Source organism: Papaver somniferum, chromosome 3 (genome assembly GCF_003573695.1).
Source record: "Papaver somniferum cultivar HN1 chromosome 3, ASM357369v1, whole genome shotgun sequence".
NCBI classification, from domain to species: domain Eukaryota; kingdom Viridiplantae; phylum Streptophyta; class Magnoliopsida; order Ranunculales; family Papaveraceae; genus Papaver; species Papaver somniferum.
The window spans coordinates 180,915,851-180,933,974 of NC_039360.1; the positions used below are offsets into that span (position 1 = coordinate 180,915,851).

Consider the following 18,124-nt stretch of genomic DNA (forward strand, 5'->3'; position numbering starts at 1 on the left):
AGAAACTTCATTTTCTTCTGTACTTTCCAAATAAACAAGGTTTTGTTATCACTTTCACTATAAATGGTGAAAAAAATGGCCTTTTTTGATATGGGTTTGAACGGTTAACATATTATCGACTATTAAACTACAAGCAACATCCTATAAATCCATATTCCTACTAACATAAAAAATCGACCCCTATCCAAGATTAAATGAATGCTAAATCTCAACATAAATAAGTGTATAATTTTATTTAATTATGGAGTCAATTTTTTTTGAATTATTGTAGTATCTGTCCATACAACCGATACATCAACATGAATTTTTAGTACCAAATTTAGTATAATAAGACACCTAATGGGTATCAAAGTTTCCTATCTCTTCAAAAATAAAACTAATCACAATTTTTTCAAGAAAAAGTATTAATGTATTTGTCTACGGGTGGGGGAACCCCGCCACGCTAAATTGGCCGAGCACGGGTTAGATACTAGTACGTATAATAAAGTATAATATACGGGCTAATTTGTCAGCAAAACAAATTAAAACAGAAATAGTGAAACCGAGACTAATTAGTACTACTACTTTTCAATTTTAGGTTTTCTATTTTTTCATTTTATCATCTCTTATTATTCATTTTTCCGTATATTCATCGGCAAACCTAATTTTGCCATAGAAACATGTAAAATCATTTTCAATTACAATCAGGAAAGCTATATACGTTTTGATAATTTCACCTCATAAAGGTATACACTCTCCTGGCAATGCAATTCTGGTTCTTTCAGATCTTTCCCTCGAGAGAGGAAACCCTAAAAAGTCTTGTTCAAATTTTCTCTATAAATTCTTTCAGAAATGTCTTCCCAATCACATACTCCTAGTACTAAAGGACTTCTTTGTAATGCTGGTGCTGGCGCTGCTGCTGGTACGTTCAATAATTTCTCTTACTTACCATGGAATTCGAAAAATTAGGGTTTTGTTTTTGCTAATTTACTATACAATGGGGATTTTGGTTTTTGTAGGAGTTATTGCTGCAACGTTTGTTTGCCCATTAGATGTAATTAAAACTAGGTTTCAAGTTCATGGATTGCCCAAGCTTCCTAAAGGTATCTCTCTTCTTTTCATATATATATATATATATTTCTCCCCGCCCTAAAATTTGTATTGATCTGGTTTCGTCTTGGTATACCTAAAATTCGTATTGTCTGATACTACTTGCCTTTTGATATGGGTTTCCGACTTGCCTATACTGAATTGAGAATTCTAGTTGAAATGTTATGTTGTTCCATAATGGAGATGAAAATAGCGAGCTATTGCAAGAGTTTTGTCTGCATATAAGGAAATTTGGTGTATAACATAAATTCACTCGACCAATTTGCATAGATCATCTTTCTTTATGTGATGAGCGTCGATTTTTTGTGCTTGTGTTCTATTAGGAAATAAGAAGTTAGGAGTTAGTTTATATATATAGCTTATGTTCATCTACTTGTGAACAGGGCGTCTCATTGTTGGGAGTTTGGAACAGATATTTCAAAAAGAGGGGATACGTGGCATGTACCGTGGGCTTTCACCAACTGTTTTAGCGTTACTTCCAAATTGGGCAGTAAGTTATCTTTCATCTCTGAAGTTCAAACTGATGGTAACTAATGAAGTTCTATTTGACTAGTTGACTGTTGAATCCTTCATAGGTAGTAGTCATACAAATGATGTGTCTGGCTGTCCGCTCTTGCAAATTCTTATATGTTGTTTTCTTGGCTTCTCAATGATTGTAGTCAAGAAGCAAACAACTATAACATTGGAATGATTGCTGCAATTTGTTTGCAGGTTTATTTTACGATGTATGAGCAGTTCAAAAGTGTTCTTCATTCCGATGGTTAGTTCTTACCATAATTTTTAGTATCTGGAAAACAAAAATCCCCTGGTTCTTCAGATCCCTTATTTTTCCAGTGAAAGTATTCAGATTTCTTGCACGGTCTTTTGATGTTTATATGTGCTGAATTTGCTTAAATTGATATAGACGGGACCCATCAACTCTCAGTAAGTGCTAACATGATGGCAGCTGCTGGTGCTGGAGCTGCTACGACGATAGTCACAAATCCTCTCTGGGTTGTCAAGACAAGATTACAAGTACATATGGTTGCAATGAAAATCTGGAAATGTTTATCTGCCAATTATAAGTTATCATTGCTAGTACAAAACATAGCCACTGGTTCTCTCTCTTCAAGATGGTTATCTTGTCCATATTTTTGCTTGAGACTTCACATAAATATGCTAATCCAAGCATTTAGAGTCTTAGACTCCTCTATAGCTAATGACATCTTGAGAAATCTCCTCTAGGTTCAATAAGTCAAATTGTCTGGATTCTTTTCACGGAGGTGCCATTCTTTTATTATCTGCTTCACCATAAGCCACGTTGAGATAGGTTGATTATGGATTTGATTTAACCATAATGTCCAGATAAGAAGCCTTAGTCCCTCATCTCTCTTGGAGTCCCACATCTCTCTTGGAGTCCCACATCTACTCTTAGTTAGCCTGTCTTTCTTGCACAGGCGTGTAGCTCTTGAATAGAGCATTTTTGGCAAGTTGCGAACTCCATTGCTATTGCTGGTTTCTGTTGTAGATTATTTATTTTGGAAGTCTCATCTTTTGCAGAAGATTTAACCTTTGAGACTTAAAAGTTTTGTTTGATTTTTTTCTGTAGACTCAAGGAATGCGGAGTGGAATAGTGCCATATAGGAATACATTGTCTGCATTGAGGAGAATAGCCCTCGAAGAGGGTATTCGTGGATTATACAGGTTGTGTATCCGTCTTAGTAAATTTTTAAGTGTCTTCTTGCTGACAATATATATGTTTTTAACTATTGTTTGGTTTTATATAGTGGTCTTGTCCCTGCATTAGTTGGAATTACTCATGTTGCTATTCAGTTCCCAATGTACGAAAAGATCAAATTCCACCTTGCTGAACGAGGTAGTCCCCTTGATACTTCTCCTTTTTAGCCTTTATATTGCCACATTCAGTAATATAACACCTTGTTTATTCTATGTGATGTTATCAAGATAATACTTCCCCTGTTACACTGTCTGCAAGTAATGTTGCTGTTGCCTCGTCAGTTGCGAAAATATCAGCTTCAACATTGACATATCCACACGAGGTATTGCTAAACCAGATATAACAGAAACTTTCATTTCTCGCTTGAAAAGAAAATGAATCTTTACTTAGACCTTTCTGCATGAAGTTTTAAATTTTTGTAGATAATGATTTTCCACGGCCATGTCTTCTTCAAAAGTTGCCGAGTTCTCATTATCAAGTCAAAGCTTTTATTTCCATCAACGGTCGATATGCGTAACTTGTAGTTTGATCACATCAGGCTGTCCTTTTTTTTCCCCATAATTCCCTTTCATTTACAGGTCGTTCGTTCGAGGTTGCAAGAACAAGGATACCATTCAGTGAAGCGCTATTCTGGAATGATTGACTGTATCAAACAAATATATCACAAAGAGGGTCTTCCTGGTTTCTACCGTGGGTGTGGCACCAATCTACTAAGGACCACCCCAGCTGCCATAATAACATTCACCAGTTTCGAGATGATTCATCGATTTCTCATGACATTGTCATCACCACAGGCTCATACATCTTGATGGATGATTTACATTGTTTCCGTCTCTCACTAGAAAATCCCTGACAAGAACTGTTAAATTCTTGGTGGTGAGGTGCAATGTCTGTAACGTAATGCACATACATCAGAAGGCAAGGTATTTAAGCTAGCCTTGTTTCCCATTGATGACTGAGAAATCCAACACTTGGATTTGTATATCTCAATTTTTATGTCACCCTTAAAATACCAATTCTTATATGGTTGTAGAATGTTTCTTTCAGTGAATATGTTCAGTCATCATTCAACGATATAAGCATCGAGGATAGATTAGAAATGGTACATCTTCTATCTGTAGTTTACAATGAGAAAAGAACTTGTATTGTTACTCTAGAACGTCGATAACATTGTTATCGTCCTAATAAATCATCAAGATATATACATTCTTTTATCATATTAACTACTGATCTTTCCTTTTTTTTGAACAATATGAAAAGTGTCTCTTATGGTGGACATCATAACCCTTGAGGGGAACATTATTAAATGTGTTTGATTATCAATTTGGTGTTACCATTGCTGGGCTAGGCTAGATTAATTTATCATCCTTCCTTCCTTTTTCTCTCATCGCAACTAGTTTGGTTTCTCTACTGTTACTTTTACAAGTAATGATGAACAGAAGCATGTACTTTAAGAAGCACTGGGACCACTTCGACCATTCGCCGAAAACGAAAAATCTTAGTTAAATTAGATTCATGAAATTTGATCATTGGGTTTCGGGTGTGTCAAAACATTATTAGGCTTAGCGAAGAGGGATGACTCTATATATGGTGATTTTGTGATTTTTTTTTCCAATTTGACATAAAAAAATTGGATTTGGTGTCCATGGTTAGTCTTTTTCACTGGACAAAATTGTTCCTTCCTTTTAATCCAATTACTATATAACCTTATGTATCCTATTTTTAGGGGTATAGTTGGCAACCAAACTTTAATATAACATATCTAAAAATCGTGTCTTAGAATTTTACAAATTTTATCTCGTTGGAATGGTTTTAAAAAAATCTACGCAATGAGTACAAACAACAATATCAAATTTAGAGTTTTTGCGAAAAATTCGGAGGAAATTATCATTTTAGGCACAATTTTCAAAAATTAAATGTATACATCCATTATGCAAACCACCACAAAGGATACATAATACTTTATGTAGCCAAATATTTTGGTTTATGCATCAACTTATTTTCTGTTGCAACTAATAAAACGATGTATTCCCTCCGTTTCACGAAAAGTGATACTTTCACTTTAGGCACAATTTTTGAAAATTGAATGCATAGTCATTATGCAAACCACCACAGAGGATGCATAACACATTATGCAACCATATTTTGGTTTATGCATCAGCTATTTTTCCGTTTCAGGAAAAGTGATACTTTCACCCCGTGTCAGGAAAAATGATACTTTCGCGTTGATTTTTTCGGGCGGCCGTCCCACCGTGGCAGCGGTCTTCTAGTAGTTATAGCCAGTGTTTTCCCAATTCTTAATTGTGGAATGCTGGATAAAAAGATCGCTTCAGCATAACATTCCCGAATCACATTGTACCTTTTCAGCTAAAAAAACTTTTTTCTTTCTCTTCCAAGTTTGCTCTGCGACTCGCCCTCCTTGAGATTTTGTAACCGATCCACCATTAACAACCTCCTTTCTTCTTCATAGTCTGGTCTTCTGTATCAACAAATCAACTAATTCGGACTGAATCAAAATGATTTTTCAATTTGATGTCGGTTGAATAGGGATTGCTTTGCAGATGAAGGATTCAGAAGAATTGTATTCTTCATACCTCTTGAGTTTCTAGATGTATTTGGCCGAGTAGATGAAAATATAATTGTTCCAGAAGCCGGAAACTGGGTTGAGTTCCTGGAATTTCTCTCCTTCCTCCTGTAAGTACCCATAAATTTCAAAGCATCGTACATTTGTTTTCAGTTTAGTTCGTCTCCTTCTGTTTGTGGTATCTAGATTGGCAAAAATAGTAACATCCAAAATCAATTCCGAGTCTTTGTTCTCTCACAACCCTTGCTGATTTAGTTTAAATATCATTACCTTACCCTTCTACACCAAAATCAGTCCAAACAATTTCCACGGTCACTCCTCATATGACCAAACCCCAATCAACATCATATACATCACGCCACAATATGTTTTCTTTTTTTTTCCATAATACTAGCCCTTATAACTATTGGTTTTTATTTTATGGGTTTATCATAACTCCTTTGTCCTTAAAAAGGAGCCGCATCTGGATCTCCAAGTTGATACAAATAAAGAGATTTAAAGTTATAGATACGCATGTGCTAGTAAATCATCAAACAAAGAAGATAGTTAATCAACACAGAGAAATTAGTTTGGTTGCAAGCCTGGAAGAGAAAATAGTATTTTTGGTAATACTCCATCTGCAAACTGGTGGTGGTCGGAAATCCTGGGAAATTGATCTGCATATCCAACGAATCGGAGAAATTTAATATCAAAACTCGGTTCAAACCGGATCTACCAAGAAAAATGCAATCCTAATTAAGTTTTTTACAGGGGAGATCACATTACTTTCTTCTTCATTTTTTTTCACTTTCTTCGGCGAGCAGTTTGGCCGAGTCATTGGCAATCCGGGTTACGGAATCGGAAGCAATCTCAATGGGGAAGACCAATTTGATTCGACCCGGAACAATGTGGATTCAGATCACATTATATCTAGTGGGGACATACATCGCTTTGGGGAAAGAGCCTATCTACCTGTCTGCTGTTGTTTCCGACAATGAAAAAGCTAAGGTCCGTTTGGACGACACGTAAAAACTTTTGCACAGAAGGATATGGGAAACAAATTAGGTCATCATGTGGAGTATATTATCCCATTAAGATAATGATTACAACCAAAAGTAATTTGATGAAATCTCTTTGCCCATGCCCAGTTAAAATTATTTCTACAATCGAAGGCAAGGAGAATGAAAAAAAAAACAATTTCATCTATGTATATAAATAAGTGTGTGATATGTCCGTTGTATTTTAGATCTAGGCTCAGATTACGATCTCTACCATGCCCTATCTTGTGATCACTCTGCAGGTTTTGGTTACTCCCGGCTAATACGATGCAACACCAGCAATTCAGCTCCGCAACATCACCAACAACCACAACTCTCATCCACGCATAAAAAGCTGAAATGAGGGAATAAAGATATTAGTCACAACTTTACCAACCAACCTGAGAATTACCGTAATTGTCAACCAGTACTTGCTTTTGTGTTTTTTTTCCCCATGGATTTTAGTTAAGTTTATTAGTAGTATTAAGGATAGCTTAGGTTCTGGGAATCATCATCAACATGATCCAAGTATGCAAGTTTCACATCAACAGCAACTACAAAAGGTGCTCATAGAAGGTGGGGACAGGAGCCATACACCACACCACAACATCAACAACTACCAATCCGCCAAACCCTCAGCTACAAAATCATCAGCAGCACCAACGGATCACTTCATTGTATTGAAGTATCCTTCAAAATTTAGGCTATTCTTGTGGATAGTCATTGAAGAAGGTTTTATAATCTTCACACTCCGGATCTACCTCCATCACTCCATCAACAACTATTTGGCTAGCTGTAACTGTTATGGTTTACATCAAATGTGGATTCACACACCTGAACCCGGAAATAATCAAGATTGTAACGAAACTATGCAGGTAACAGGAATAAAAGTTCGCAACGACATCCAAGCTACCAAGGGGATAAGGTCTAATCGAACAAGACGCTCAGAAGTTAATGCTTATAATTGGGAATTAGTTATGCTAATGTTTTATTCACCCGATTGTAAAGACAGGGAATGCTGCATTCCTAAAATATGTAACCCTTGAATATTCGAGTCTTTAAATAAAACTCTAATTTTCAAAAAAAAAAAAAACATTCCCGAATCAATATCTCTTCTAATGTACCTACATCTTCAATGTTACCTAATACCTACACTGAGTTGGGCCACAGAGGGTTGGGCTAGGTCTGCTCAGAGAAAGGGTAGGCACTAGGCAGGGTGGATTCAGGTCAGTCAAGGGGGAAGGGGGACCAAGCCATGTACTAAAAATAAAATATGATCCACAATATTGTTCTGGATTCAAGATTTTTCCTCTTTGTTTCTCCAGAATGGTTTTGCTTGGAATCCTATTATTTAAGGGGCTCCAAGGATTTGGTTTTGAGGGCTTATTTGGATACAAATCCTAAATGTGGATGGACGGGGGACCTAATTTATAATAAAAATACAAAAATACCCTTTGATAACTAATCTAATTATCTAACCTAAATCTAATTAAAATCAAAACTAAACGTAAACCAAGAGAAGAAAAAAAATGCCTCCTCCTTTTCTTCCACTATTCTTCTCATCCATCATTTCTTCTCTTCTTCTTCCATCTTTTTCTTCTTTAACGACGATTAATTGTCGATCCTCGGTAGTAATGATTTCAATTAGGTAAGAATCAAAAAATCCACCATTTTCTGTTGATTTTGATTGCATGAATATATTAGATTTGATTATATTAGGATTCAGAAATTAGTTTGAGAACTAAATACGGTTGTGTAATTACCTAAAATCGGTGAGAGGCTAAAAGTGGGATTTTAGGGTTTTGAAAGTGAGTTGCGGGAGGTTTAGTGCGAACAGATTTCGTCTAAACCACGCACAGTGGCCGTTCAAATACTGCTTCAGTCACAGGGAACAAGGCTTAGGGCTGGTCTTAGGGAGGGAAGCAGATGAAGAAAGAGATTAGAGAACAAGTTATTGCTCTAAGAGTTTACGAGAAAGTTGTGTTAGCTTGGAGAAATAGGTGACCTATCTATAGTTGAATTCTCTAATCTCAGGTCGGTGAAGATATGGATTGCTTGTCGCGCGGATCATTTTTCTCGTCTCTTTAGGAATAGATAGAAATAAACTAGGCTGGGTTTATCTCTTTATTACACCGCCTTTACTCTCTTATGTGGTGAGAAATAGCCCAAGTGTTTCTCACACGTGTCGTAGACCTCCAGACCAAAACCCTAATTAATATCCCCCTATTTGTGTGAAGCTGAGTCAGCCTTTATGATAATGTGTTTAGATAGAAATATACTCTTTAGCCGAGTTGGCCAAAATAGAGAGATATTCTCTGATTTGTGTGAATGACTAGGATGAGTCATGTGAAAAGATATGGAATGCCTCAGAAATCGTGTGTAGAGTGTGAGAAAGTTGAGGTTGAGCTCCCTCTATCCATGGCCGGTCACATATGTCACGTGGAGACTGTATTATTGCTTGTGGGTCCCTTTGAGGACGCGGATCTCAAGGGAGCTTATCCACATTTTTGGATAGACATGTATAGCTCAGGACAAATTTACTAGCCGTGTGTGTGTTTGAGACGCTAAGAAATAGGCTTGAACCCTAGGTAAGGTTTGTGCATAAGTATTAAGCATGTATAAAAATCTTCGGACGAGCTGGCTCAGCTCAGACAAGGCCATCTGAGGCTTGGCTAACGCGACTGAGGCTGTCTGAGACTTGGCTGACGCGAATGAGCCATATGAGACTTGGATGACGCGACTGAGGCCGTCTGAGATTTGGATGATGCGATTGAGTCTCTCCGAAGTCAGCTGGGACATGTTTGGGAGAGAAATGCAATCTTGCACTCCTAATAATATCTCTGCGAGTCTTCGGCTCACTTGTCTTTGACCAGCGTATTTTGCACAGATGTGCTCGGAGTCAATTGTGTCTATATTGTGGGGATGACATGACCAGTGTATCTCGAAAGGAAGTTTTAGGAGTATGTCACAGGAGAGAATGTGAGGAAGAGAGAGTTTTGAACGGATTCCTGGCTGGTAAAAGGACATGAGAAAAGACATGCATTCCCTTTTGAGTTTGGGAGCCCTTATCACCTACAGATTCTGAGTTCAGGCTTGTATTGCGCCTAAACCCTTTTTTTTGTGTCTCACTCCTTCATACACTTTGGAGAGGCTTAACGAGGCTCAGAAGGTGTTCATTTATCTTGTGGGGTCGGCACCTTGTGTGATGAGAGCTTTTTTAATTCCTTATACCTATCAGACACCCCTTTATTAGAGAAAATACATACTTTTGAAACTAAGGGTATTTTTGTCAAAAGTCACTATGAGATTGATTTTTTTTGGCATGAGAGAGGCCATGATATTCCTAGGCATGGTCACGTCTTGAGAGAGGGACAGAGGAACGTGTCTGGTCCTGCTTTTGGAAATTATGAACTCGAATTCCCTTTATTTTCTCTGAAATTTTGCCTTCTAGAATTCTATTTCAATCCCATTATTTAAATAATTAGAGAACTTAATATTCATATCTATGAGGCCATGGGGATGATTATAGGAGAGCTTGACCGGTCCCCGGTGCATTAGGTTCTCATTCTTTGAAAAATACTCAAAATTATGAAATAAGGGTATTTTGGTCAAAATCCCTTATGAGCTCGTTTTTGTTGAAGGGTGATGGGAGAAAAAGATTAAGATCCATCCATGATATTCGGTCATGTAAGTTAGAGATACTCGTCTCCTTTTCTTTTTCTTTTTTTGTTGGAGAAATCCATTTCTTTGTCAAATTCTTGAATTTAGAGCTATTTTCGTTAAAACCCTAATTCTCTTCAACTTTGGTGCTTCCGAAAAATTTCGAGAGAATAAGAAACGTCCCACTGTCCTAGGAGAGCATCCATGTGCATGGGAGGGGCTTGTCCATGGCTTGGAGGAGGTTTAGAAGGAAGAAAACCTTAGGTTTACTTATTTGAGCCAAATTCCTTTAATCTCCTCTTTTAGCTCTAATTCCTTTTGCTTTTGCTTCAGGGCTTCCTTTTTGAGATAGAATTGAAAAGAGAGCTATTTTTTTCACCTCTATTTTGCGTGCTAGGTGTGAAAGCCCATCTACACTTTTTCCACAAGTTCCACTTGTATTAGAATTCCTTGTTTGAGCATAATTCCTCTTTCTGTTTCAAATAGAATTAGCATTGCTGGAAAACTGTTGATTATACTTGATGCTTGAAATTAATTCTTATCCCTGAGTTTTAATCATGGAATGAATGTTGCTTGATAACTTTTTTATTTTCTTAGGTGATAGCTCTATTCGACTTTTAAAACGATCAATATTAATCTTCAAACTGATGATATAAAAGTTAGCAAAAGTACTGATGATCTTGAGTTTGTTGATGTGGATACCCATCCTTCGTTCTTCATTGAGGCATTCTCGGTAAGTCTTGTACTTTGTCTCTCGTTAATCATCTATGATGCATACTTCTTCGACCATTGAATGAATAAAAGTCGCCGTATTTGTCAAGAATTTTCTTCGTTTAGGAGTTCGTCAGAAAACTTCAGATTTAACACTTACTGAGAATCACTTTGAATTCTACATACAGACTCTAATTTGAGTCCCCGGCCCCAACTTTGAAAGAAAATAGGATAGGCTTTCTAATGCAAAAGAGAAAATGGGTCAATTACCCAAGTATCCATAAAACATGGTTCTAATGGACAAGTAAAAATTAGAGATGGGTGAAATGGACATGAAATTTTCTAGACAATCACGTTATATTTATGTTTTCTTCTTTTTATATTTTTCTCTCTCCAATTTAAAAACAGAATCACAAAGAAAATCATAACTTTCAAAATATGTATCCATTTTTGATAAAAATATATATTTTTGGAAACGGATTTACATGATCTACAAAACAAGATATTTTTTTTGGCTGAATCACGCGAATTTTATTAAATGAAAATAATTGTAAAAATACAGCCCAAAATTAAAGACATAAAAAGAGCCAACTATATAGGCCCAGAAACAAAGGAAAACAACTTAAATGAAAGATGCAGCTCAAATACAGCTCAATACATCTAAAAGATTTAACTGAATCTATAGTAGGTTACTACTGGCATTTCTATTCTTGTAAGATGAAAAGGCCTTCCAAGGTTAAGTTGTCTTTCTCCTGTCCTTAGATGAGTCCCCTTCTTGGCTACTGCATCTGCAGAAAAATTTGTTTCATTGTAGCTATGACAGAATCTAATAGCTTCAATCTTGCTCACAACTTTAGTCCATCTAGTTCTAACAAACCATGGAACTTTACCTTGTGTAAATTCAGATACTGCAGTTTTTGAATCAGAGTTTAATATAATGTGACTAAGCTTCAAGAATGGTCTGGTGCATCACATCTCTTCTCCGAGAGGTACGATTTCTCCTTCCCATGTGATGACATCATGGTGTTTTGTAGAGGTACTAAGCGAGATGTTCAGGCTCTTATGCATATTTTTGAGGAGTACGGCCAAAATTCAGGTCAGTTTATTAGTGATTCCAAATGCACAATTTACTCAAGCAAGCATATTTCTGATAGAATCTCTACGGTCGCTGCTACTTATAATATACTGATGGGTACTCTCCCTTTTCGATATCTGGGTGTTCCAATATTTCAGGGTATACCAAGGGCATCTCATTTTAATGAGATTTTAGACAGAATCAAAATCAAATTTGCGGCATGGAAGGGTAAATCCTTATCTATGATTGGTAGAGTTGAGCTTGTCAAAACTGTGATTGCAAGTTCTGCTCTGTACAGCTTTCATGTCTACAAATGGCCCATGGCTTGCATTCAAACTCTTGAGAAATGGATCAGAAACTTTGTGTGGTCTGGCGATATCAACACCACGCATAATAACTCCGTGGCTTGGGACAAGGTGTGTCTCCCAGTTAATGAAGGTGGTCTCGGTATTAAGTCGATGAAGAGTTTAAACGATGCATCCCTAATGAAAACGACTTGGAAGATCATGACTGGTAACTCTGTACTGGGCAATTTTCTTAGAACTCGTTTTACAGGAGCTGCGTATAAGAAATCTTCTGTTTGGAACGGGATTAAGGAACAGTGGAGCATTATTCAGGACAATCTGATATGGTTAGTTGGTCATGGCAGGAATATAGATTTTTGGAATGATATTTGGTGCACTAACATGGGTTCTTCCATTGCTGATTTTTTGGAGTTAGATAACTCGAATCTGCATAACTCTGTTGCAGACTTTATAGTTGACGAAGAGTGGCAGTTTCCTTCCTACATGCCTGAGCCGGAAGGCCAAGTGCAACAGATGATTAGAGAGACTCCTTTTCCCCATATAGAAGATAAACAAGTGTGGACGGTGAGAAATTCTGGCTGTATTCTGATGAAGGATGCATATGAATATTATAGGCCTAAGGATGTCGAAAAGCTGGATTTCAAAGATTTGTGGGCTATTAAGGTCCCTCCTCGTCGTGCCTGTACTGTCTGGAAGATCTTGCACAATAGAATAGCTACAGATGATAATGTTAAGTTTCATGGTGCATCTACAGCAAATTGTTGTAATTTGTGTCCCACTCCCCGTTGTGGGGAAACTCAACATCATCTTTTTTTGGCCTGTGATTTTGCTAACTCTCTCTGGAGTTGGATTATGCAGGTGTTCAAACTTCAGCTAGACTGCTCGAGTGCTAGCTCGCTGTTTGCATCTGTTAGGAGTTTCGCAGGTTGCTCTCAGACTAAAAACCTTCTATGGATCGCTATGGCAAGTTGTTTTTGGATTATTTGGTTTGCCGCAACAAAATCAGGTTTGAGCATCGCGCCACCTCTCCTATTCAAGCCATTGCTATCTTGACAAAACTAATTGTGAAATCTAGCAGACATGGTGGTGGCTTCTCTTTTTACACCTCTGCTGTTAAGCTAATTCTAGATTTCCTGGGCATTAAGAGATTGTCTCCTAAACTGCCAAAGGAGATCCTGGTGAAATGGCAGCCTCCTGCGCCCAGCTGGATTAAAGCCAACATAGATGGGTGTTCAATTGGCAATCCAGGTCCCTCTGGATGTGGAGTAGTGTTCCGCGACTATCATGGTTTGGTGAAAGGATGCCTTGCTCAGAACTTGGGGATCAACAACTCTTTATTTACCGAGCTTTGGGGAGCAATTTATGCTTTCCGTTTAGCTTACACAAAGAGAATAAGGAGGTTGTGGCTGGAGTGTGACTCCATTTTTGTCTTACAGGCCATCAAAAATCCAGACATAGTCCCCTGGAAACTTTCTATTCACTGGAAAAATTGTTTGAAATTCTCCTCCTCTATTCAGTTGGTTTGTACTCATTTGTATCGTGAAGGTAACTCGGTGGCAGATATTTTGGCCAAGCACGGTGCTATGGTGGAGTCCTGTTGGTGTATGGAACCTCCTGTTTTCGCAAGACGAAAGATCCTCATAGATAACTCTATACTTCCGTTATATCGCTTTCGTAATATGTAATTTTTTGCTTCTTTTGATTGTTCTGTTTGTTTTTTCGTTTTTTCCTCTCTTTGTCTTGTTGAAGGTAAGGCCTAGTCCCCCTTCTTCTTTTTTCTTGATTTAATAAAATTTGCTACCCAGTGTGCCTTTGCCATGGGTAGTTTCGTTAAAAAAAAAAAAAAAAAGTCTCTGCACGACCTGGAACTGGTTTCACCACGATCTCTCACTTTCCCACTCTTTCACTGAAGAAACCGTCACACTTACAGGGATCAAGGTGTTTGCTATTCTGACAATATAAATAAGTCTATGAATCCATGATTGAAGACAACATTCGAACACTCGAACATTCGTCTACACAAAATTTCTCGAGCAATTACTCTCTAGAATTCGTCAATCTCCCCGAACTTATTCGAACTCAAAATTCAGCAGTTCATCAATTTTGCAGAAACCTTCAACACATCCACAATCCTTGATCATCATTGATCCCACAAAATTCTCAGCTTCCCTCCTACAGATCAACCCATTTCCCTCTTTGTGACCGAATTGACTCTGGAACGACCATTGACTTGATTTAGGCCGGAGTCCTACAGATTGATCTCTCGAATCTAAGCACTCCCTTTGCAGTGCATCTTTGTGAGGTTGAACAGTTTGCTCGGTTAAGGAGTCTCGACAACACGCTCGTCTCTTCAATTCCCTGAAAAACCAGCGAATCGTTTTACCCCATCTACACAAAGAACTTGTTAGAGGCGCTCCCAAAATCAATGCTAAGGTTGAGGGTGTATGTGGTGCCTGTCAAAAGGGTAAACAAACAAAAGTTCCACACAAATCATCTCGAGATATTCTCACCAAAGCTCCACTTGATTTAATTCATATGGATCTCTTCGGCCCAATTCAACAATCTACGGTGGCTGGAAAGAAGTATGCGCGCTTTGGTTATGGTGGATGATTACACCAGATTCACTTGGGTGGCATTTTTGGCTCACAAGAATAAAACACTCAGTGAGTTCAAGATTATTGTTAATAGAATCCAGAATGAACAGGGTCGCAAACTAAAGAAAATTAGAAGCGATCGTGGCACTGAATTCAAAGACACCAAAGTATTTGAATACTGTGACTCTCTGGGAATTATTCAACAATACTCACCACCTATCACTCCACAAGAAAATGGTGTGCCAGAAAGGAAGAATATAAACATTCAGGAAATGACAAGGGTAATGCTCCATAACAAAAAATTCCGTTAAGGTTTTGGGGTGAGGATGTCTTTACGACTTGCTACTTGATCAATCGTGTTTATTTACGGTCAAAAACCTTAAACACTCCCTATGGGTTGTGGCACAGTAAGAAACCTAACTTACACTATCTCAGAGTGTTTGGCAGTAAGTGCTACATTCTAAAGGACCGTGAACAGAAAGGGAAATTTGATTCAAAAAGCGATGAAGGTATTTTTCTTGGCTATGCATCTAACAGTCGTGGTTTCCGAGTGTTTAATCTCAGAACCCAAGTCATGATGGAATCTGCAAATGTTATCATTGATGATCTAAGTAATTTTCGTCATGATGACTCTCCTGCTGAATTTCCTCCAACCGAGATAATTGATAAAATCAAAGAAACTTCAGAATCAGTAAAAGTTGTCCCAACGGTGGTTGATCCTGATGTCTCTAGTGATGAGGAACAAATCTCGAGTCAGGCTATTCCTGTTGAACAAGATCGTGCTCCTCCAAGGCATCTCTGGGTTCAAAGGTGTTAGAGCACTGCTCGGTCAAACTCGCATGCGTTGCTATCTCAAGCATGTTTTTCAATGTTAGTGATCAAAACTATAAGCCTTGATTTCTAGTCTCTTATAGCTAAGTCTCGGACTAGGATAGTAAGTTTAGTTGAGCTCAAGGACTTCATGGTGATTCATCATACAAGTATAAGATCTACTCAAGGAACCGGTGGAACTTCTCGATAAAAAGGTATGTGGAGACTTGAACTTGTCTGTCACTCAAAAGTATATCTATTCTATCTCCTACTCTTTGAGACAAAAGTCGTATGCTATATATAGACTAGATCATACACATTCGGTATTTCGAGCCGAGTATACCTCGCCTATCTATATCTCGAAATATGTGTTGGTAAGCTTTTCGCTTCACCAAGTTTATCTTTACCTAGTGACAAAAGTCATGAATGTTTCAATCACTTTGAAAATTGCTTTGACGAGAAATAGTGTGACAACTATATAACGTCCTCTAAGAATATTTCAATGATTGGAATGAGAGTTTAGATTACATAACCAATGGATTCCTTGAACCGAGGTTTTCGAACTTTGTTGATCAAGAGAACCGGAAGTATGGCAAGTGCCAAGTCTGCGAACTCCCGAAGTTCTCAAACCCGAGAATTTCTGCTGGAGTTGACAAACTACTTGCGTGAGCCAAGTCCGCGAACCCAGTCCGCGAACCGGCGTAGTTCTCGAACCCGAGAATTTCTATTGGAGTTTGTAAACTCTATCCGGTGTCTTAAGTCCGCGAACCTAGTCAGCGAACTTGAGAAGGTTATATATCTAAAGATGATTTCTGAACTTAATCTTAAAAGACTAAGGAATGCATTTGCAAACCGTGGCTATTAAAGTTCATGAACCGATTCGAGTGAATCAAATCATCTTTGCTTTAATTGTATCTTGTGTAGTTACATATGATTTCCTTGCAATTGAACAACTCTCTTAACTAATTCATTTGAGTCAATTGAACTAGTTATGGTGAAGAAGAACATGGTTGGTATGAAACGCTCATATGGTTAACCTCTTTGGGTAGACTACTGTTGAACCAACAATGTACACGTTTGGGTGCGGTTGACAAACCTAGAAGCGTACAGTCATTTGTGTATGAAAAGCTAAGTTTTCGATCTAACGATTGAGAAATATTAGCTTGAATCTAAATCATGTTTTCATCTAACGGTGAATATTGATTGCTTTGTAACTAAGGCAAAATCCTGATTTGAAAGGCTATATAAAGGAGACATCTAGTATTGTGCAAAACTAATCCCCACACCTTACGTGTGATACTAGTTTGCGTGCTAGAGTCGTTTCTCCTTTAACCTTGGGTTTTCTTCTTCTAAAACCAGGTTAACGACTTAAAGACTTCATTGGGATTGTGAAGCCAGGCCGATACTACTTTTATCGTAGTTGTGTGATCTGATCTTGCATCTTCTATCGTAACAGTACAATCATATTGATTGGCTTGAGATCGTGAGAGTTCTCCGATAGGCAAGATATAAAAAGTAATCACAAACACCTTCGTCTCATCGTTTGTGATTCCACGACATCTTGTTTCACTACCATATGATTAAGATTGTTGTGAGGTGATTAATTAATCTAGGTTGTTCTTCGGGAATATAAGACCAGATTATTGATTGGTTCCTGTTCACCTTGATTATTATCAAAAGACGGAACACAAACTTTTAGGGTTTTTCTATGGGAGACAGATTGATCCTTTGATAGACTTGTCTGTGTGAGACAGATTTGTTTATTGTTAAATCCTGTGATTTTGGGTCGTAGCAACTCTTAGTTGTGGGTGAGATCAGCTAAGGGAATCAAGTGCGCAGTATCCTGCTGGGATAAGAGGCGTAGGGAGTACAACTGTACCTTGGATCAGTGGGAGACTGATTGGGGTTCAACTATAGTCCAGTCCGAAGTTAGCTTGGAGTATGCTAGTGTCTGTAGCGGCTTAATACAGTGTGTATTCAATCTGGACTAGGTCCCGGGGTTTTTCTGCATTTGCGGTTTCCTCATTAACAAAATTCTGGTGACTGTGCTATTTCTATTTCCGCATTATATTTGTTTATATAATTGAAATAATACAGGTTGTGCGTTTGAATCAATCTATTGGAAATATGACCTTTGGTTGTTGATTGATATTGATTGATCCTTGGACATTGGTATTTGGTATCGTCCAAGTTATTCCTCGTGTTTGATTATAGACTCGGTGATTTCTATTAGCTTGAGTGAATCAAAACAACAGAGAGATATTAACTCCTTGGGATACTTTTACCTAGATTGAGTCTGACTGTCTAGTTGATTCTCTAGAAAGTGTTTCGGAGTTAGTCCATACAGATTTCTAAGCGAAATATTGGGTGGTGTTGTTAGACCCCCGCTTTTTCAATTGGTATCAGAGCAGGCAAACACGTTAAGACCTCACAAGTCTGTGTTTGTAGCGATCTGACTCTATGGATAAGAGTATTATCTCTGATAAACTCAATACCGGAAATAAGAGTTCTATCTCGTCTAATTCTAAAAATAAGGGTTCTACTATCTTGTACTTAGATAAAC

General features: G+C 37.8%; 1 protein-coding gene across 3 annotated transcripts; it reads left to right on the forward strand.

Annotated features, from left to right (window-relative positions):
* The first annotated feature begins 537 nt into the window (after positions 1–537).
* LOC113358192 (nicotinamide adenine dinucleotide transporter 1, chloroplastic-like) lies at positions 538–4,025 on the forward strand. 3 transcript variants are annotated; one of them, XM_026601723.1, is made up of 10 exons: positions 545–725; positions 830–901; positions 999–1,082; positions 1,473–1,579; positions 1,801–1,849; positions 1,994–2,112; positions 2,678–2,772; positions 2,856–2,944; positions 3,034–3,128; positions 3,385–4,020. In XM_026601723.1, exons 2-10 carry the CDS (start codon positions 832–834, stop codon positions 3,613–3,615), a joined length of 939 nt encoding a protein of 312 aa, XP_026457508.1. In that variant the 5' UTR covers positions 545–725; positions 830–831; the 3' UTR covers positions 3,616–4,020. The 3 variants fall into 3 exon arrangements, with proteins under 3 accessions (XP_026457510.1, XP_026457508.1, XP_026457509.1); XM_026601725.1 differs by having other exon boundaries at positions 538–901; positions 3,229–4,025; XM_026601724.1 differs by having other exon boundaries at positions 548–901; positions 1,994–2,103.
* Positions 4,026–18,124: the final 14,099 nt, after the last annotated feature.

Bases quoted from the DNA above. Each gene is read 5' to 3' on its own strand.
- LOC113358192 (XM_026601723.1), top strand. From the start codon at position 832: ATGTCTTCCCAATCACATACTCCTAGTACTAAAGGACTTCTTTGTAAT. The intron at 1,580-1,800 runs GTAAGTTATCTT...ATTTGTTTGCAG, and splicing joins CGTTACTTCCAAATTGGGCA to GTTTATTTTACGATGTATGA. The intron at 3,129-3,384 runs GTATTGCTAAAC...TTTCATTTACAG, and splicing joins CATTGACATATCCACACGAG to GTCGTTCGTTCGAGGTTGCA.